At 47.8% G+C, this 22,852-nt stretch overlaps 1 protein-coding gene and 1 non-coding gene across 9 annotated transcripts in view; one reads left to right on the top strand and one right to left on the bottom strand.

Moving 5' to 3' along the window:
• Positions 1-22,852, bottom strand: part of ZDHHC3 (zinc finger DHHC-type palmitoyltransferase 3) — a 60,072-nt gene that overhangs the window by 36,207 nt on the left and 1,013 nt on the right. For all 8 annotated transcript variants that reach the window (XM_069560893.1, XM_069560895.1, XM_069560897.1 and 5 more), the window contains exon 2: positions 470-799. In XM_069560893.1, coding sequence (XP_069416994.1) covers positions 470-775 — 306 coding nt within the window. In that variant the 5' untranslated portion in view covers positions 776-799. The remainder of the gene's footprint in view (positions 1-469; positions 800-22,852) is intronic.
• On the top strand, positions 9,408-9,514 carry LOC138424936 (U6 spliceosomal RNA). Its single transcript, XR_011251031.1, has one exon. It is a non-coding gene; the product is annotated as a U6 spliceosomal RNA (small nuclear RNA).

The raw sequence follows: 22,852 nt of genomic DNA, 5'->3' as shown, positions 1-22,852 counted from the left end.
GAGTCTCGTCCAAGCGAGGTAAAGGCCACTGCCATGCAGGTTTCTGGGCCTGGGTAGGGCTTTAATTTCATCTCCACCTAGCGCCAGTCCTGTCTTCACTAGGAACCCCCAACCCCACCCAAGGGGCAGCGTGCTTTCTGCTCGGATCATGCGGCCGAGCCTCGCGGGGCCCTCACCGTGCCTTTCTAACCAGAGGCTGGGCTTGCCCTGGCCAGACCCCTCCCACGGAAGGCTCCATTCATGCAGACACCCACGTATAGACAGCATTGTTCAACCAACCCAGACAGGCCGCGGCACAGACGGGGTCCCCTTGCAGGGGCCCGTGTCCAGTTTCCCACCCCCGGGGGGAAGAGAACAGGCCCTCCTATTCTCCGCGTCCCCAAGGTCAGGGGGCACATGCAGGCTGCGGCCATGCCTGGGCCAGAGGAGGAGAGTGCAGGCTGGTGAAAACGAGCCCAGACATACTCACGGGGTCCGTCAGCATGGCCCGGCAGTGGGAAGCCAGGGCCAGGAAGGCCAGCAGGTTGAACACGAGCCCGTTGATGACGCTGTACACGTAGTCCCGGGACGGGATCAGCATGACGAAGAGGACCACGAACTCCGCATAGAGGACCAGGAACCAGGTGACAATGGCACAGGCGATGCCGCAGCCGTCGCGGATGAACCACATGGCTCCCGCGGGACGGGGGTGGGGAGGCGGGATGCACTTCTCCGGCTGGAGGTACTGCGGCTTCCGCTCAATGTCTCGAAAGTGGTGGGCGGGGATAAGCATCATAAACTATTCTGTCCATACTGGCATCTGGAAGAGAGAGGGAAGGATCCAGAAATGGTGGCGTGGTCTGGTCGTCTGGGAGGCTTGATGAAGCTACTTTCCCAAGGGAGCCGTGAGGATCTGGGTGTGAACTTCTAATCGGAAAGCTGCCTACACCTTCTGTTCGTTTCCAACGTTGAGCTCTCGTCCCTACTCCTGAGAGCTAAGTTAACCTCTGTGAGACAGGGCCGCCTTGCCCAAAGCCTTCACGTGACAGATAACGAAAGGCGGGGGAGCTTGAAAAGGGCAAATGCCGAGCTTCCCTGGTGGGTCCAGTGGTAAAGAATCCACCTGCCGGTGCGGGAGACACAGGTTTGAGCCCTCGTCTGGGAAGATCCCACATGCTGCGGAGCGACTAAGCCTATGGACCGCAGCTGCTGGGCCTACACTCCGGAGCCCAGGAGCCCCAGCCTCGGAAACCCGTGTACCTTAAAGCCCGCGCTCTGCAACGAGAAGCCAGCAGTGAGACGCCTGGGTCCCACAACTAGAGAGTAGCCCCAGCGCGCCACAACTAGCGAGAGCCCTCGCAACAACAGAGAACCGGCATGGCCAAAAGTAAATTAAAAAAAAAAAAAAGGCAAACACTTCACCCAAGGTCAGCCAGAGCAGCAGGCACACACACAGAACACCAGATGGGAGGCAGGACTAATAGACATATTCAAATTTTGACCTACAAGACCAGGGGTGGGGGTGGGCGGTGGAGTACCAGGCCCTCTGGAAGAACTCTTCATCAGTTACACTGCTGCCTCCATACTGCAGACGCACCCAAGACTCATGCTGAGGCTCTTTGGGTTTGAGTAGGAGGACAGAAGGCCTAGGGTTAAGCTGCTCTAATTTTCTGTAGTGCATTAGCCAATAATAAAGGCACAACACTCAGCAGCATGGGGAATGTGCTAGAAACAAGCCAAGCTTGTTTTAGCCCTCTGGCCAAAATGGTTAATTTTCCAGGGATAAGAGACTCTGAGTTAGGCTCTACCTGTGGTGACAAAGCAAAGTGTAGGAATGTTGGCCAGCGAGCCCAGAGGTGTTTCCCCACCACCTGGCTGTGGGGCTGGGTGAGTTCTGGTCTCCCGACCTAGGGCAAGACCTATACCCCAGCCCCAGGCCCCTCCTCAGGACAGGGTAGGTGTGAAGGTCGAGGGAGCTATGGACGCTATGGGTGTCTGTGCACACATCACAGACGGTGTGCACGTCCTCTCTCTAGGAAAGACGTCCATTCCTCCAGAAGCATGTGCTGAGCAAGGTGCCCACTCTCTCAAGGCTCCAGCCGAATCTCTGGAGACAGCCATGAAATCACTAAGGCTCGATTACGGAAGTCTATCTGTCCACGGCGTGCGCTGCAAGACAGCAAGTCCAGAATCCCCTCCTCCGGCTCTTTCTCTTACACTCTGTGGCCTGTCGCTTCACCCACCAGGTTTCTCAGAAACTGTGGTGGCCTCCAGTTCTCTGCCAGACACAGGAGCCGAGGACCACCCCGGAACACAGTCTCTGAGGCAGGCAGGCAGGCGACACCTCGGTTTGTAGAGAACTTGAGTCCCTTCACAGCAGAGGAAATCCCTCAACAGCGGCGCTGGCTCTGTCTGCTTTCCTGAAGGACCAGAGTGAGCTCACAACGGCTTCTCCTTGCCCTTTGCCCAATTTTCCTCCTTCCTCGACTGCCCTCACCCCCAGCAAAGAAAGAGGATCTGAACTGAATACAGTACAGTCATGAAAAGTAAGGACGTGTCCAGAAAGCTGAGAGGGGAGAACAGTAACTATGACTCAAGGGACAGACATCCCAGAGCCAAAAGTTGCACAGACTAATACTGAAAGAATAAGGCCAGGGCCTCCCCTCCCAGGCTGGCAGGGAATTAATGGCTGAAAGGCAGGTAATGTGGATTGCGTGCATTTCCAAAGGAACACTGAAAAAAAAAATTTTAAAAAAAAGGAACACTGACTCAACAAATATTCAGAGTGACTATCACATTCACCCAGAATTTTCCAATAATGCAGCCTTGTGCTCTTCACAAGAGAGTGACAATCAGCGTTGCCAGAGATGACTTCGAGGCATTAGAAGATGCAGGGATACCGTCTGCGGCACCGAAGAGAAGGGCAGCAGGAGATTGAGAACGGGGGCTATCAGGGAGCTGACCCACGGCAGGGAGATTCTAAACTTCCAGACTGTGCACAACCTGAACCCAACAAACGAAAAGCTGAAATTTCATTATGATTCAAGAGCTGATCAAGGCTCACCATCTTGACAACGTCCAAATGCAAGCGTTCTCCTGGTTTTTCCTGTTGCCATGCTGATTTGTATGCATATCACCCAGGCCCCAACAATTGCTGTCTAAGCTCTAAATCAGTAGGGTTTTATTGGATCACTGCCACACTATTTGATTACACATATTATAGGGTCTATGTCTGTTCTGCATTATAATGGCAAGGCTGAGTAGCTGTGATGGAAAGACTCATTAGCTTCAAGTATTTACTCTGGCTCTTTACAGAAATTTGCTGGTTCTGGGATAGTTGTTACTCACTGAAAAAAATACAGGTATGCCCTGTTTTATTTCACTTCACTTTATTACGCTACAAGAAATGCAGATTGAATGTCTCTGGCAACCCTGTGTTGAGCAAGTCTATCGGTGTCATTTTTCCAACAGCATCCGCTCACTTAGTGTCTACACTTTCGTAATGCCCGTGACATTTCAAGCCTTTTCATTATTATTTTATTGTTATGGTGACCTGAGATCAGCAATCTTTGATATGACTATTTTGTTGTTTCAGAGCAGCATGAACTACCCCCCATATAAGACAGCAAACCTAAATGGTGAACATTCTGGTGTTCTGACTGCTCCACGACGCTGCTGTTTGCCTAACTCCCCCTGTGCCTCTCCATTCCCTGAGATACAATAATATTGAAATTAGGCCAATCAATCAGCCTCCAATGGCCTCTAAGTGTTCAAATGAAAGGAAGAGTAGCATGTCTTCTCACTTTAAATTAAAAGCTAGAAATGATTAAGCTTAGTAAGGAAGACATTTCGAAAGCTGAGACAGACCGGAAAGCTAGGCTTCTTGCATGAAATAGCCAAGTTGTGAATGCAAAGGAAAAGTTCTTCAAGAAAACGAAAAGTGCTACTCCAGTGAACACACAGATGATAAAAAAGCGAAACTGCCTTACTGCCAAGGTGGAGAGAGCTTTAGTGCTCCGGGTGGAAGACCAACCAGCCGTAACATTCCTGCAAGCAAAAGCCTAATTCAGAACCTTCATTTCTGTGAAGGCTTTGAGAGGTGAGGCCGCTGCAGAAGAAAAGTCTGAGCTTGGCAGAGTTTGATTCATGAAGTGTAACTTAAGAAGCCATCTCCATAACATAAAAGTGAAAGTTGAAGCAGCAAGTGCTGACGTGGAAGCTACGTCAGCACGTTATCCAGAAGATCCAGCTGAGATAATTCATGAAGGTGGCTACGCTAAAGAACAAATTTCCAGTGTAGACCAAACAGCCTTCTGTTGGCAGAAGATGCCGTCTAGGACTTCCCATAGCTTGAGAGAAGTCAATACCTCACTTCAAAGCTTCCAAGGACAGGCTGACTCTCTGGTCAGAGGCCAAGTAAGCTGGTGACTTGAAGCTGCAGCCAGTGCTCATTCGCCATTCTGAAAACCCCAAGGTCCTTAAGACTCACCCTGGATCTACTCTGCCTATGCTCTGGAAACGGGAGCAAAGCTGGACCGACAGCACATCTGTTGACAACACAGTTTACTGACTATTTAAAGCCCCTGTTGAGACCCACTGCTCAGAAAAAGATTCCTTTCCAAACAGCACTTCTCACCGACACGTGTACTCACCCAAGAGCTCTGATGGAAACAGACAAATTCAGAGCAACACTTCTACAACTTATATACTTCCAGTGAGTATATTTTCAGAGTAGTTGACTGTATCCTATCTGTCCTCTGACAACTGCCCATTCTTATTGTGAAAAGTGAAAGTGTTAGCCACTCAGTCGTGTCCGCCTCTTTGCGACCCCGTGGACTGTAGCCCGCCAGTCTCCTCTGTCCATGGGATTCTCCAGGCAAGAATACTGGAGTGGGTAGCTATTCCTTCTCCAGGAGATCTTCCCAACCCTGGGACCAAACCTGGGTCTCCTGCATTCTAGGCAGATTCTTTACCGGCTGAGCCACCACCAGTCATATGGTGATGATGTGACTGAACCTGAGTTGTGCTCCATATGTGTGGTTTTCCGGAGGAACAGGTCCTTCCACATAAGTAAATGTCCCAGGCAACTGTGCTTTGTTCCTAAGCAGAAACACATTTTAACCATTTGGATGGTTAAGTTGGAAATCTTAAAAGTAAAATTAAAAACAACAAAAAATATATATTATAGCTGCTTTTGTCTTAAGTACAGTAACCATCCATTTCTTTGGAACGATATAGAGTCATTACTGGGAACATCAGTTACTGGAGTGTGTTAGGTCTCGATGTCCTCAGGCGGGCAGAGATTCACTGTGCCCTCGGTTTTAACCAACTGGCCTGTGCAGACTATTCCAAGTCTAATTCTGGGGTCTCCTTCCTGTGGCTCTTCGTCTCCCCCCCATTCCTGGCTGCCATTTCTGCGTCTACGGCTACCCCCAATACACCCTTTATTTACTACTGCTCATTGGCTGTGGGCTGGAAAAGCAAAGAAAACTAAGTCTTGCTAGACTTGTTTATAAAAGAAAGGTATTCACTTTAGGTAACAGGCCTTTAGAGGACACTTGCTATGCTCTCCTACCACACAGTGCTTGTGGGCGGGGAGCCTTGCCTTTCCCTTAGCCCAGGGCCTGGCACACAGTAACCATCTACGACCTGTGTTCGCTACACGAGTTCGAGGGGAAGATGCGAGAGATGGGTGGTCCTAGGACCCCCTCCCGGAGGCCGCGTGTGGCTACTCTCAGGGCTGTGGCTGTGACCCAGACGGTGGAGGGTGCCCCCGACAGGACCGTGATGGAGGGGCTGTGACTCATACTCGTGGTTCCAGATGTTCCACCTTCAGACCACGTGAGACCAAAGGCCGGACAGAGGTGCTGTGTTTGCTCTGCCCCTCACTGGTGAGTGGGAGCCTGAGATCCGGGCAAGGACCCCAGCAAGGCTGCACGTGCAGAGCCAGACACTAAGCTGAACTGAAGAGCATGTTCCAACCCACACTTTAGAGCTTCGAGTAGTCCAGTCAAAACCCAGGAAGACATGCTGCTCTAAAAACCTTACGTCACCCCCAGCCCCTCCAAAAGCAACGGAAGCAGCTTTCTGATACCGAGCAGGGCCTTGTGGGGCTCCTGGGCACAAGGCCTGTGTCCCCCCCATTTCTCTGATTACAGGGAACAACCTTCACTTAGCCTCCAGGACCTTCCCTGAGTTCCAAGGGGCAGGTTCATGCAGTTGTTCATCAGGGAAGGGAGAGGATGTGAGACCAGGGAGGAGCAAACAGCCAAGGGCAGCCTTGGAGCGGAGTGCTGCTTCCCCATCGCAGGATACATAAACAGTAACTTTGAGCTAGTCTGCAGATACTGAACCCTCCAGGCAGGAGACGGTAATGGTAGGCTGCCCACAGGCATGCAGACCCCAGACAAGCTGGACCTGAAAGGTGACAATGTTGACTGCTACTGGACCTCACCACCAACCCATCAGAAGAAATGTCCACGAGCTGACCAGGCCCTCTTTGAACAATTCCTATGATCAACTTCTCACTATCTTCCCTAAGCTGGGACACGGTTTTGAGGGCACAAGCCTGCTGTGTCCCCTTTTGCCTGGGGAAGCAATAAAGTCACTCATTTCTACTTCACCCAAATCTCAGTCCCCAAGAATCGAATCAGCGCCAGTGTACAGAGAAGCTGAGCTTTCGGTGTCCTTTCCTTATGTCAGCCAACTGAAAATTTGAGAAATGTAGGGGGAAACCCACCATGAAACACAAACTGGACACATTCCCTTCATCCTGCTGCTATAACAGCAATGGACAACAGGTGAACACGGCGCTCGTTTCCTTTTCCAATTAGGGAAATATCAACCCTGGGGGCTGAGGCTCTTGGTCAAAGACCCACTATCGACATGAGTCCTCGTGTGAGCAGAAACGGGCAGGACTGGCGGCTCAGCCTAGGGGGCAGACCCACAGGGAGGCTAGTGGGTCCCTGCAGCCCCTGCACCCCTCCGGCCAGCCTGCTCAGACCTCACTCAGAAGGGGCCACTTCCTGCAGTCTCCCTCCCTGCCCTCTGCACCCCATGCCCTGGCCCCTGTTTGCTCAAGCCCCCTCTCTCCATCTCAACTCAAAATGCACGGAGCAACCACTAAGTGCTAGGAGCTGTGTGGGGCGCGCACACCCAGCGGGGATGAGGACAACTGTATGTGAGCTGCTCCGGTCGGGCCCTGCCCTGCCCTCCCACAGCCCCCAGTCTGGTAGGACCAGTCCCATCTGCTTTTTTCTACTAACCTGCAAGTCCCATTTTGTTTAGCTTCGTATCTTGGTATATGGCATGAGTGAGTGCTCGAATCAACAGCTCCTTCACAAACCAGACAGACCCGCCCCATGATAATCCTAACACATAGGTGTCTAATGAACAGCACAGCAGAGGGGAAAACAGTACCCCCCCCAAAAATCCCAAACCCGCCCCCGCCCCCACACACCACCCAGAACGGAGATAAACAGACTTCTCCGAAGCAAGGACTTCAGAGGGGAGGGATGAGAGCAGGGCACAGAGCTAGGTGAGGTGTGCTGCTCAGACATAGTCAAGGGGGCGGGTGGACCTGGCGTGGAGAGAGGCAGTGCTGGGGGAAGGCTGGACGTCCAGGCCTGGATGCGTGAGCATGCGCGTACGCGGGCTTTGTTGGGAACAGGGTAGCTTTAAAAGTAGGGAGTAGGTTGTGTTTTAGAAGGCCTGGATTTCATGAGTTGGGAGTTCACCCTGGAGGTTCTGGTGAACCACTAAAGCTTCTGAGGAAAGTTGTGAGGGGAACATGTGGGCACTCTAGCAAGGCGATGCCAGCAGTGACAAGCAAGACAAACGAGAGGGCTCTGAGACCAGAGGCCATCGAGCCCAGGGAGGCACGAAGGCAACAGGCCTGAGCTCTGCTTTGGAGGAACTAGGTTTTCTCTTCTTGTAAGGGAAGTTTTCCAAAGAAAGACCGAGAGCAGTGATCATTTTGCAATTTTAATTACAGGCAGAGCTGGGATACTGTGGGCGTGGTTCAAGACCACTTCAACAAAGTGAGTATTACACCAAAGTAAGCCTGTGAAGTTTTGGGTTCCCAGCACACATAAAGGCCATTTTTATACTATCTTGTAGTCTATTAAGTGTGCAATAGTATGTCTAAAAACAATGTGCATATCTTAATTAAGAATACATTACTGCTAAAAACAAAAAAACAAAAAAACCCGCTACCATCTGAGCCTTTCAGGGAAAGACTAGAGATCTCTTCAAGAAAATTAGAGATACCAAGGGAACATTTCATGCAAAGATGGGCTCAATAAAGGACAGAAAGGGTATGGACCTAACAGAAGCAGAAGATATTAAGAAGAGGTGGCAAGAATACACAGAAGAACTATTCAAAAAAGATCTGTATGACCCAGATAACCATGATGGTGTGATCACTCACCTAGAGCCAGACATCCTGGAATGCAAAGTCAAGTGGGCCTTAGGAAACATCACTACGAACAAAGCTAGTGGAGGTGATGGAACTCCAGCTGAGCTATTTCAAATCCTAAAAGATGACGCTGACAAAAAGCTGCATTCAATATGCCAGCAAATTTGGAAAACTCAGCAGTGGCCACAGGACTGGAAAACATCAGTTTTCATTCCAATCCCAAAGAAAGGCAATGCCAAAGAATGCTCAAACTACCACACCATTGCACTCATCTCACACGCTAGCAACGTAATGCTCAAAATTCTCCAAGCCAGGCTTCAACAGTATGTGAACTAAGAACTTTCCAGATGTTCAAGCTGGATTTAGAATAGGCAGAGGAACCAGAGATCAAATTGCCAACAGCCACTGGATCATCGAAAAACCAAGACAATTCCAGAAAAACATCTACTTCTGCTTTATTGATTACACCAAAGCGTTTGACTGCGTAGATCACAACAAACTGTGGAAAATTCTTCAAGAGATGGGAATACCAGACCACCTGACCTGTCTCCTGAGAAATCTGAATGCAGGTCAAGAAGGCAACAGTTAGAACCAGACATGGAACAACAGACTGGTTCCAAATTGGGAAAGGAGTACATCAAGGCTGTATATTGTCACCCTGCTTATTTAGCTTATATTCAGAGTACATCATGTGAAATGCCAGGCTGGATGAAGCACAAGCTGGAATCATGATTGCCGGGAGAAATATCAATAACCTCAGATACACAGATGACACCACTCTTATGGCAGAAAGCGAAGAAGAACTAAAGAGCCTCTTGATGAAAGTGAAAGAGGAGAGTGAAAAAGTTGGCTTAAAACTCAACATTCAAAAAACAAAGATCCTGGCATCTGGTCCCATCACTTCATGGCAAATAGATGGGGAAACAATGGAAACAGTGACAGACTTTATTTTCTTGGGCTCCAAAATCACTGCAGATGGTGACTGCAGCCACGAAATTAAAAGACACTTGCTGTGCTCACTTCGGCAGCACATATACTAAAATTGGAAAGATACAGAGAAGATTAGCATGGCCCCTGCACAAGGATGACATGCAAATTCGTGAAGCGTTCCATATTTTTATACAAAAAACCTCGAATTGCCAAAGCAATCTTGAGAAATAAGAATGGAACTGGAGGAATCAACTTGCCTGACTTCAGGCTCTACTACAAAGCCACAGTCATCAAAACAGTATGGTACTGGCACAAAGACAGACATATGGATCAATGGAACAAAATAGAAAGCCCAGAGCTAAATCCACACACATATGGACACCTTATCTTTGACAAAGGAGGCAAGAATATACAATGGAGTAAAGACAATCTCTTTAACAAGTGGTGCTGGGAAAACTGGTCAGCCACTTGTAAAAGAATGAAACTAGATCACTTTTTAACACCGCACACAAAAATAAACTCAAAATGGATTAAAGATCTAAATGTAAGACCAGAAACTATAAAACTCCTAGAGGAGAACATAGGCAAAACACTCTCTGACATAAATCACAGCAGGATCCTCTATGATCCACCTCCCAGAATTCTGGAAACAAAAGCAAAAATAAACAAATGGGATCTAATTAAAATTAAAAGCTTCTGCACAACAAAGGAAAATATAAGCAAGGTGAAAAGACAGCCTTCTGAATGGGAGAAAATAATAGCAAAAGAAACAACTGACAAACAACTAATCTCAAAAATATACAAGCAACTTATGCAGCTCAGTTCCAGAAAAATAAACGACCCAATCAAAAAATGGGCCAAAGAACTAAATAGACATTTCTCCAAAGAAGACATACGGATGGCTAACAAACACATGAAAAGATGCTCAACATCACTCATTATTAGAGAAATGCAAATCAAAACCACAATGAGGTACCACTTCACACCAGTCAGAATGGATGCGATCCAAAAATCTGCAAGCAATAAATGCTGGAGAGGGTGTGGAGAAAAGGGAACCCTCCTACACTGTTGGTGGGAATGCAAACTAGTACAGCCACTATGGAGAACAGTGTGGAGATTCCTTAAAAAATTGCAAATAGAACTACCTTATGACCCAGCAATCCCACTGCTGGGCATACACACCGAGGAAACCAGAATTGAAAGAGACACATGTACCCCAATGTTCATCGCAGCACTGTTTATAATAGCCAGGACATGGAAACAACCTAGATGTCCATCAGCAGATGAATGGATAAGAAAGCTGTGGTACATATACACAATGGAGTATTACTCAGCCGTAAAAAAGAATTCATTTGAATCAGTTCTGATGAGATGGATGAAACTGGAGCCGATTATACAGAGTGAAGTAAGCCAGAAAGAAAAACACCAATACAGTATACTAACACATATATATGGAATTTAGAAAGATGGCAATGACGACCCTGTATGCAAGACAGCAAAAAAGACACAGATGTGTATAACGGACTTTTGGACTCAGAGGGAGAGGGAGAGGGTGGGATGATTTGGGAGAATGGCATTCTAACATGTATACTATCATGTAAGAATCGAATCGCTAGTCTATGTCTGACGCAGGATACAGCATGCTTGGGGCTGGTGCATGGGGATGACCCAGAGAGATGTTATGGGGAGGGAGGTGGGAGGGGGGTTCATGTTTGGGAACGCATGTAAGAATTAAAGATTTAAAAAAAAAAAAAAAAGACACTTGCTCCTTGGAAGAAAAGCTGTGACAAACCTAGACAACATATTAAAAAGCAGAGACGTTACTTTGCCAACAAAGGTCCATCTAGTCAAAGCTATGGTTTTTCCAATAGTCATGAACGGATGTGAAAGTTGAACTATAAAGAAAGCTAAGCACCAAAGAACTGATGCTTCTGAACTGTGGTATTGGAGAAGATTCTTGAGAGTCCCAAGGATTACAAAGAGATCAAACAAGTCAATCCTAAAGGAAATCAGTCCTGAATATTCACAGGAAGGATTGATGCTAAAGCTAAAACTCCAATAGTTTGGCCATCTGATGTGAAGAACTGACTCCTTGGAAAAAACCCTAATGCTGGGAAAGACTGAAGGCAGGAGGAGAAGGGGACGACAGAGGATGAGATGGTTGGATGGCATCACCGACTCAATGGACATGAGTTTGAGCAAGCTCCAGGAGTTGGTGAGGAGAAGCAAGCCTGGCGTGCTGCAGTCCATGAGGGCTGCAGAGTCAGACACGACTGAGCAACTGAACTGAGTGACTGAGCCTTCAGAGTGTCACAGTAGTAACATCAGAGATCATTGATTACAGATCACCACAGAAAATACAATAATAATGAAAAAGCTTGAAATATCGCAAAAATTACCACAATGTGATACAGAGAGGAAATGCTGCTGGAAAATGATGCCAGCAGACTTTGCTCAAGGCAGGGTTACCACAAACCTTTTAATCTGTCAAAAATGCAAGTCTGAGAACCTTAATAAAATTGTATTTTTTTGGTCAAGAGTTTTGTAGCATTAAAAATAGATGGCTTAACCACCGATGATCCAGGGGTTAAGACTCACCTTTCAATGCAGGGGACGTGGGTTCGATCCCCGGTTGGGGAACTGGGACCCCACACACCGAGGGCAGCTAAGCCAGAGCCCCACAACTGCTGAGCCCGTGCACCACAACTAGGGAGTCTGTTGTGCAACAGAAGACCCCACATGGCGCAATGGCGATCCCGGGCCCCAACTGAGACCTGATGCAGCCAAGCAAAGAAACAACCATGTTTTACAAAGAATACAAAGGTATGAACCACGGTAATTAAAATAAAGAGACGGCTTTCTCACAGGTTAGTAATTCAAGCCCAAAGTAACCATTCTTCCCTCCCGACAGAGGAGTGCACCCGAGGGCCAGGAAGGTAAAAGGAGTAAGCCTTGAGGCCACAGAAGTAAAGCAGAGAGAGTCACAGGCCCACAGGTGTCCTGGAGCTCCCCCGAGATAGTGACACCAATGATAAGGCAGACGGTGTCCAGAATGACAATCTGAGCTCTGCGGTGGGGGGCAGTGTGTAGGCTGTCTCAGGAAATCATCTCCTCTTCCTTCTTGGAGATTCAGAAGCAAAAATCAGGAAATGACTGACACGAGCGCTAACGTCCCCAAAACGCCACTGCTTTTGGTCCAGAGAAGGGCCCCCAGGTTCAACTGTAACACATGTGCTTCCTTATGCTTGACCACAACCGTGCCCTTCCACAAATCCAGATGAGCAAACGAAAATGTACTTAGTGAGATGCCACCGAGGGTCCCGTCAGCCCTTGCAGTACAGCGCTCAGGACTCAGGTCCACGCTGCCTATCCATGGCTGCAGCTCAAAGGGTTTCAAAGTGGCGACTCAAAGGCCAAGCTCACAGGCCCCATTCCACTGTGGCCCACAGCTGACTGTTGGCCAGGCGAGACTCCTGGCCCGGCCCAGTGTTGACACTTTGTGACAGGCAGAATCCAGCTATATGCCTGCAGTTAATCACTTTACATATTTTTTAAAAATATTTATTTGGCTCCCCCGGTCTCAGTTGTGGCATGCGGGATCTCGTTCCCTGACAAGGGACTGAACCCAGGCCCCCTGGGTTTTAGCCACTGGACCACCAGGGAAGTTCCATTAATCATTATTTGTTGAGTGAGGGGCAAATCCTTACGAATCTATCACCTGGCCTAAGAAACCTGACCAAAAGTCCACGCTTCGTGAACAAGGGTCAAAGGCATGACCAGCACACAGAAGTTCAGTGTCAGGTTATTAGAGCCCCCAGATACCTACTGTTCTTGATCTAATGAATACCCAAAGAACCCCAGACCCTCTCAGATTGCCAGCTGTTTTCGTGAGACAAGATATTACTCTAAAGTCATGGGTTTCCCTGGTGGCTCAGCTGGTAGAGAACCCACCTGCCAATGCAGGAGACACAAGAGATGTGGGTTTGATGCCTGGGTCAGGAAGATCCCCTGAAGGAAATGGCAACCTACTTCAGTATTCTTGCCTGGGAAATCTCACGGACAGAGGAGCCTGGCGGGCTACAGTCCATGGGGTCGAAAAGAGTCAGATGTGACTGAGTGTTCATGCATGCATACATACACACATATACATGCACACGCGCACACACACACAGAGACACACACACAGACACAGAGACACACACAGACACAGACACACACTGACAGACACACACAGACACAGAGACACACACACAGAGACACACACACAGAGACACACACAGACACAGAGACACACACACACAGACACAGAGACACACACAGACACATACACACACTGACAGACACAGACACACACTGACAGACACACAGACACAGAGACACACACACACAGAGACACACACACACAGACACAGAGACACACACAGACACATACACACACTGACAGACACAGACACACACTGACAGACACACAGACACAGAGACACACACACACAGAGACACACACACAGACACAGAGACACACACAGACACAGACACACACTGACAGACACACACAGACACAGAGACACACACAGACACAGAGACACACACACATACACACACACACACACACGGCTTAGCTAGATCTAAACCTAAGTCCTACAAGCAATTCAAAGAACTTTGTGAGGATTCCCTTCCGAAAACACCACACCCACTCACGCTCTCATGTATGCACGTGCATTTAAGCACAGCATACAAGCAGATCTTGGAACTGTACAGATTCAGAACCTCTCATGTTTTACAAGAATGAACTTCAAGTAGGAAAGTATTCACAAGCCATCCCTGCAACTGCAAAGATGAATAAAAGGTCCACTCCCTGGAAGCTTTGGAAAAGAATCTGATCAAGTAAAAAACGGATTTATCTATTTCTTTACTTACAATTTCGGTGAATTTGCATACAGACCCAAAAGGATTGTAAATTTTATACCCATGTTTAGGTGATTCTCAGAAAAAGAACGAGCCACGCAGCATTATGTTCGAAATGCTTCATAAAGAACCAGAACGAGTCGCTCCAGTTTTTCCCAAAGGTAAGCGTGTGGTCCAAAGGCAAGGTGCCTTATCTTCCCCTTGGCACTGTACCCTGCCAAGCCAGGAAGGCATCCAGACAGGCAGAGCTGCTGGCCTCTTCTGGGTCTTGACCAAGGGGTCTACACTGTGTCTCTCTTTAAGAGGGTCTGGCTTCCCCTGCCTGCCTCCTGTCTCTGTCATACTTAACTTCAACAAAAACAGAAGAAAAGAGAGGAAAGGAGGGAGAGAGGGAGGGGAGGAAGGAGCGGGGAGGCAGAGAGAGAGGAAGAAAGAAAGAAAAGAAACACATCACACCTGAAAAGCAAATCCTATACCCATTAAAATTCACTGAGGGAACCAGGAAGTGGTCGGTAAGCTAAAGTGGCCTTCTTCTCTCATAATCAGACACCTTCTTATAAAACCCACTCATGCAGAAACTCACACTCCCAACAATGAGTCTCCATTTCAGAAAAAAGTTTTGGATTTGAAAACTCATGGAGGCTAACAGCTCCTCCGCTCACTACAGCTGAGTACTACTGTACCAAAACTGGCTGGTGTACTGCCTCTAGGCTTTCCGGATCTATTAAAAAAAAACAACACACACACCCACAGATAGGATGACATAATCTATGTCACAGGCTTCCCTGGTGGCTCAGATGGTAAAGAATCTGCCTGCAATGAGGGAGACCTGAATTCGATCCCCGGGTTGGGAAGATCCCCTGGGGAAGGGAATGGCAACCCACTCCAGTATTCTGGCCTGGAGAATCCCATGGACGGAGAAGCCAGTCGCAAAGAGTCGGTCGGGCACGACTGGAAAACTAACACAGGCACACACACACACAATCCATGTCAGAAACGCTGGGAATCAGTAGAAACTACCATTCATTTGGGTAACACATTCACTGTTTTTTATGGGCATGTTTTATCGTATGTTGCCACGATGAGAAAAATATTAAAACAAGACCACGCATAAGATCAACTGGCAAAAACAATCGCTGAGTCAGAATTTCAGAGTGAGGAAGAACCATAAAGACCATCTAATAGATTTTAGTCAAATTCTCCTGCTTTCAGACGAAGAACGGCGGTGGGCACTAACAGCGACCGTGAGCCCCTTAAGATCGAGGAGGCGCACAAAGCGGCAGCTCTCAGCGCTCACGCCAGCCTAGCACAGCAGCTTTTATTCGTCATCGTAGAGATGGGGCGGGGGGTGGGGGGTGGTGGTGGAGAGGCTTTTAATAATATTCCCCAGGTCAGAGAAAACCAGGATCCAAAACCAGCTCTGCCTGCCTCCACAGACCACGTTTTGAAAACGGTACGTGGCTGCCTTTCCTTTCTCTCTCTCTCTCTTCTTGTTTTTTGCAAGAGGGGGCCAGGAGAATGACCAAGCAGAATATTCGAGTCCTGCTTCCTACTTCCTCGCACACATTTCGTGGTGCTAAGGAGAGGTCACTGCATTAAATGAAACTTAGCTTTAATGTTATCTTTCAAGTGACTGGGGACGACCCGTTCTCTAAACTTTGTGGCTCTTTTAAGAACCTGAGAAATGGACACTAAGCAGACCTTCCTTCCACTCCTAGGAGCTTATAATACTGTTAAAAAGAAAAAAAAAAAAAGGAGCCTTCTTTCTCCTGTGAATCATTTCACTGCCAATGGGCTGTCTCTTTAATGGTGCACAGCACCCGGCCCTCAAATCCACGGCCTTTTGGGAAGAGACTGCCTCACCCTTCCAGACTCTAGCCTAGGCTCCTCTACAGACGGATAAAGAAACGAAGCTCAGGGAGTCAGTTGGTTTCCATAAAACAGTTAGAGAGGTGGCTAACTTCCTTTCTAGGTCTAATGGATGATATCGATTAATCGGGCTTCCCCGGTGGCTCAGAGGTGAAGAATCTATCTGCCAATGTGGGTTCTATCCCTGGGTCGGGAAGATCCTCTGGAGAAGGAAATGGCAACCTGCTCTGGTACTCTTGCCTGGGAAATCCCATGGACAGAGGAGCCTGGCGGGCTACAGTCCACGGGGTCGCAAAGAGTCGGACACGACGGAGCGACTGAACATCATCTACCGGTTGCTTATGCGCCATCACCCTCCATTAACCCCTCCTTCCAGGAAGTCTGCAACCCAGCAGGGAAACCTTTAAAAAGGCAAAAGCATCTAACTGATTTAGCTAGCCAATTAATATCTGTCAGCCAGTTTGACACTCTCTAAGTACGTGGAACCCTCTGAAATCAGGTGAATGGTCTCACTTGACACTGACCTGCCCTTGGCCTCTGTCAGGGTAGGTTCCGAGATGGGCATCTGGCTTGGCTGCTGCCCCAGCACAGGCCACGTGGAAAGTGGAGCAGGGCCCTGACTCTCACTGAAGGTCTCACCTACTGGGCTGTATGCTGGACACGCCTCAGCCTGCTCGAAACTCCCATCCTATCTTGTAGGATAAGCACGCACTTTCCCACCCTCTTTTAGGGACGATTAGCCTATGTTCACACTGCTGGGAAATTCCACGGACAGAGGAGCCTGGCGGGCTACAGGCCATGGGGTCGCAAAGAGCTGGGCATGAACCAAGCGATGAAACAAGAAAAACACTGCTAGGAAGCAGTGGAGACAGGATACACTCCCAAGCCTGTTCTCATTCCAGAGCCTACCTTTAACTGCTCTCTGCGATCGTTAACGTTGCCCATTAACTAGAACCAGAATGGGGAGGGGTGGTGGTGTTTCTGCCAGTGACCCTGGCTTACTTACAGTTTCAATCTCTTGCCCACACATGGTCACAGCAGAGATGGCACTATCGCGTGGGCCACATGCAGCGCTGTTCACAGACCAAAGAGCTGAACGTAAGCATTTTGGGCCCTAAGGTGGGGCCTTGGCTGAACACCAACCAACGTTCAGAAGACTGGTCCTGCCTTAACTGAGGGAGCAGGAGGACTATGGAGCTTCAGCCAGAAGAGTCACCCTAAGATTGAGGCCCTAAAGTCTGCTTCTGCGGGAGGACACTTCCGGGAGGGCCAAATTCCAGCACGCTGCTTATTTGGGGGGAAAGCCCACCCATGCTAGGCTGAGAGCACCCAGCAAAGGGTCCCACCTGAGGGTGTTGAAAATGGCACCCAGACCCACATTGTGCCATGCACAGACATGCAGCCTCTGTGACATCACCCAGGCAAAAACTTGGCTTTTTTAGGGACTAAAAGCAAAAGTGCTTGGAGGGATCTGAAAGACGAATTAAGGAAGAAGAGAAAACCAGTTGTAACCATTGTGCCAGGCTTCAAGGAGGGTCCCTGCCGATTCCACTCACCCCAAGTCCTCTAAGTCCTGCAAGAGCAGGGCCTTGGAGGAGTCTGGCCTGAGGAAGCAAGGCCTCACATGTCCACCGCCCCTGCCTGCCAGGTGACGAATTGTTGAAGGGCTTTGGAGACAGACTAAAGCGGAATGAAGACTCGGTTTGGAGTCAAGCGGCCAGAATTCTACTCTGCACCTTGCTGCTCACTAACTCACAATTTGGGGTAAGACAGTTACCCTCCATGGGCTCCATTTCCTTATCCATAAAGTAAGAGGGAAGACTAAGCTGACTGCTAAGGTCTGCTGCAGGGCTCAGATTCTGATTTCTCTGTTCTCAGGAACAAATTCAACATCTCTGTTAATTTCTTGGATTCTTAAAAAAATTATCAAAAGTATCCTTTAATGTCCTATCCCAATTCTTTGTTAATATTCAGAAAGAAACCCACCAACAACTGTTAGCAATTTTCCTGAGCATGTTCAATTTCTTCAATGAAATATGGCATGTAATTACTGCTTCCTTTGTTCTTTCATTTAATGTTTTGTGGAGTGGGAAAAGCACTATTAAAATACATCAAACATCAGAAAGTGGTTAAAGAAAAGTCTTAAAATATAAAGTTGAACATGACCACTTTTCAATGTTTAAATGTCTATAAATTCAAGATCTACTGGGATTTCTATAACCTGCTAAGAGAGGTCATTTTCGTGTAAAATGAGGTTTAGAGAGCTTGACCTGCTCAAAGTCACAAAGGAAGTTAGTGGCAAGGTCTGGCTCACTGGAAGAGATGCCAATAGTCTTTCCAGCATAGATCATTATCTTCCTAGCCAACCCGTCTTTCAAGATGCTCTGCTACTCTTGACTTAGAAACGCACACTCTGTACAAAGCTTACTGCAAGGGAACTGCAGCCACAACTGTACTTGTCCCCCTACGGCCACTGTCCAAAGGTGAAAAACCAATCCTACCCAAGGGCATTTCAACCACTGACCCTGTACAGGAGGTATTCATGTCTCAAACTGACCAGAAAATTTGCAGAGTTCAACCAACAAGTCTCTACACAGCTGAATGGTTACACTTCGGAGTGTGTGTAAGAGTGCTCAGTCGTGTCCGACTCTTCGTGACCTCGTGGACCGTAGCCCACCAGGCTCCTCTGTCCATGGGAGTCTCCAGGCAAGAAAACTAGAGTGGGTAGCCATTCCCTTCTCCAGGGGATCTTCCTGACCCAGGGATCGGACTCGTGTCTCTTGCATTACAGGCAGAATCTTTACTACTGAGCCACCAGGGAAGCCCATTTAATTTGGAGGAAACTATGAAAAGAGGCAGTGTTCCTCATATTTCCTCACATTGCCTAGACGAATGACTGGAGTAGGTGGGACATGCAAGGTGGTCTTCTTACCTTTACAGCTGAGAGCCAGTAATAACCTGGTCATTTATCTCTGGAAATGATTTAAAAATGAAAACCAAAACAGACAGAACAGGAAGAAACCCGAGGTGGAGCGGTATTAGCCTCCTTAGTTCCCCGCAACAGGTCAATGGCCAGACTTTACACCTTCACCAGGGGGGGTGTGTGTGCGTCGGTGGCTCCGTCATGTCCGACTCTGTGACCCCATGGACTGTAGCCCACCGGGATGTACGTGTTTTAAATGTTTCTAGATAGGCTCGTCAGGACCCACGAGCGCCCCTTTCTCATACTACATGCCCTCATGAAAGACATGGGAAGCACCCTGCCACTCTCTTAAAATGAAACACACAGGAAGACCCTTCCTCTACAGTGGAATAAGCTTTACCCGTGTATTCCCATCAATTTTCCTATCACTGGAATCACAAGGCATGGTTTCTACAACAGCAAGACAGACAGACCTGCTGGCCCCTGTGGCAGGTTATTTATACTGAGTGTCCTTTAAGACAAGGCAAGGCCCGACAAGTGCAAAGTGTTTAAAGGAAACAGAGCTACAGAGAAAACAATAGCTCTTTTTTTATTTTTATTTTTGGTAAAGATTCGTTTGATGTGGACCATTTTTTAAAAGTCTTTATTGAATTTGTCACAGTACTGTTTCTTTTTTTTTCTATGTTTTGGTTTTTTGGCCACAATGCATGCGGGATCCTAGCTCCCTGACCAGGGATATGAACTCGCATCCCCTGCCTCGGAAGGCAAAGTCTTAACCACTGGTCTGCCAGGGCAGTCCCCAGCAATAGCTCACTTCTGCTTTTCTGGTGCTCTGGTTTGCTAAGTGGAAGAATGCAAAGGAAAAGGCCCAAAACTTGGCTTCCTCTGCTTAAGACCAGGAATAAAGGGTTCCCTTGCTGAGATCTTAAGAGCTCTCTTTTAAGAGCTCTCTGCAATTTCAGCACCATGGACTCAGTACTGCCCCAAGCTCTCCCCTAAACTGACTTTTATTGCTGTAATTAACAAGGGTAGGTGGGACAGATTTTCTCTATAGCTGTAAAGTTATTGTTGCTGCCGGTGGCCAACAGCAGCTCTTTACCTGTTGCCCTTGATGCCTGGCCTGCCCAATTAGCACCTCATTCTAGGCAGGCCTCGCATCTAATTGCCATGTGCCTCAAGTGAGCACTTTAGTTTATTGTCTTGTTCGTGTACTAGTTCAAGAGCCTGAGCTCCCCGGTTAGAATACAATCTTCAGCTTCTCTTAGGCAGGTATGTGTTTGCAGTTTCCTTATCACTTCAGGTCCACGGGAACACTAGGGACACACAGGCATGCAAACAAATACTTCCTGATTGTTTGAAGAGCTTCTTAGATATTTATTGTGGGAATAAGCACGTGGCTGGAATCTGGGTCTCCACGCCTATCTCAGCCCTCTCTACCAGATGCACTGGCCTTTTCTGCTGTTGAGGGCTCTCGCCTACATTGAGTTAAGCTCTACTTGGTCTGTATGTAACCTTTCTCCTTACCTAAAAGAGCTGGCTGAAACAGACACGGGGCTTCCTACAAGCACCACCCTCAACATTCCCCTAGAGAAAGGAACACACCCCTTGCTTTCAGAATTAACACTAACTATAGCTTATATGGCATCACCACTCCCATAACAAATACGTTGTTTAGCTGCTCAGTCATGTCTGATTCTCTTTGGACTCCATGGACTGTAGCCCACCAGGCTCCTCTGTCCATAGGGTTTCTCAGGCAAGAAAACTGGAGTGGTTGCCATTTCCTTCTCCAAGGGCTCTTCACGACCCAGGGATCGAACTCACATCTCCTGCATGGCAGGTGGATTCTTTACCACTGAGCCACCTGGGAAACCTACAAGAAACATAAAGTGAAGCGTGAAAGCGAATGTTGCTCAGTTGTGTCCAACTCTTGCGACCCCATGGACTATACAGTCCGTGGAATTCTCCAGGCCAGAATACAGGAGTGGGTAGCCTTTCCCTTCCTCCGGGGATCTCCCCAACCCAGGGATCGAACCCAGATCCCCCGCATTGCAGGCGGATTCTTTACCAGCTGAGCCACAAGGGAAGCCCATAAGAAACACAGGCCTCCTTCAAATACTCTGGTGAATGAAATGAAAGGGGACACCTGCATAAAGGGGTGGTTAGGAATGCAGGTATGGGAGCGAGGTTGTCTGCTCTCAAATCCTGACTCTACTGCTTCCCAGTTATGTGACCTGGGACCTCGGTCAAGACAATCTCTCTGTACCTCAGTTTCCCAATCTGTAAAATAGGATAATAGCACCTGCCTCACAGGGCTATTGTTAATAGGACTGAATCAGTTAGTCTTTGTGAAGTGTTTCGGAACAGAGCTGGGCAGATAGTAAGCACTATTATGCTTCTGTTATTACTAGATATAATTAATAAGAATACAGAGATTTAGGACAGACGGACCTACAAATCAGCATGCAGCCAAAAGAATCTGACAGTGATGGGAAAACAAGCTGGTTAATAGAATAATATGCCATCCTTGGTGTTTGGATTTTCTGGCAAACGTACAGTCTTTGAACTGCTTCAGTAAACCAAAAAGAACTCTGAATTTATGGGGTTCTGAAATATCTAATGTATGATCACAACAAATGTGATAAAAAATGTTCTGGCTGCATTAAAGTACAACAGTTAGTGAAGGTGTCACTAACAGACAGAAAATTTAAATTTTAATTTTTTAGCAGAAAATTTAAAACAAACATTCGATTGTTTGTATGTCTTATATCGATGTAGGCTAACATGTCAGACATTGTTTGTAATGTTATTTAGCAAATACTGCCAATCCTCCAGCAGAGAATCTTTAGTCATTTATCTGGGAAACACTTCAAATGTATGTTCTATAGTTTGAAAGACACACTGAAAGATTTTTACATAAAGATGATCCCATGGTATCCAAACCCAGAATTTTCTTTCCCTGACTTTTCTGATCTATTCGCTGCCACTTTTTAAACCCTCGCTCCTCTTCGATGTCCCACCTATTAAAATTTGACATCCGGGGTCTCTTCTTTCTGAGCGATCGAGCACAAGACACCGTTTCTAACACCAGAAGTGCCCTGTTATCTCATCACCCAGGTGCTCATTAGAATCCAGGTGTTCAATCACCCAAAGGCCTCCAGGCGCATGTGTCCCAACAGGTGGGGCACCTGTACTTTCATGAAGGAGGAAACCCTTCTGGGTTTACCTCTCCAAGTCTCCTGGAGGGCAGAATTCAACACTGCAAGACATCCTCCCTATAGGTACACCTGCAGAGAGTTACAGAGAAACCGGAAACAACGAAAGGTCCAGTCCACTAAGAAGAGATGATTTATCTGGGGGCTCGGCAGCTTAGGGCTTCAGAATGTGGGCAGGTACGTCCTCTCCATACCCTCTTCAGAGGGTTTACAACCTCCCGGTCCCACTATGCTCACCGGTGCCACTGTCACCGCTGTTCACCCCCACGTTTATGCTGGGTCTGGAGCCCTCCCTCTGCCTGGGGGCTTCTCTGGGCAGAAGCTGTGTTTCACTTGCCTCAGTGTCTCAAAGCTGGCACAAAGCCCATCAGCAGTAGGCTCCCAAGAGTTATCCGTGAAACTGTACTGAGGCTACTATCTGAGACACCGACCATTCTTTGGAGGATCAAGCAGTCAAGGGTTAGTTTCACTTCTGACAACAGGGAGGTTCCTCAAAAGTGGGGCACTTGGAAAAGTCATCAGATCCCCTCGTTGCTACTATCGTTCTGGGTTAACTTTCTTCCATTTATCTACGTGGCCCCTTTAAAATCTGTTTCCTGCCTTATCAACCCCGCCTTA

This window comes from Ovis canadensis, chromosome 19 (genome assembly GCF_042477335.2).
Source record: "Ovis canadensis isolate MfBH-ARS-UI-01 breed Bighorn chromosome 19, ARS-UI_OviCan_v2, whole genome shotgun sequence".
NCBI lineage: Eukaryota > Metazoa > Chordata > Mammalia > Artiodactyla > Bovidae > Ovis > Ovis canadensis.
This window is presented reverse-complemented; position numbering and strand designations above follow the sequence as displayed.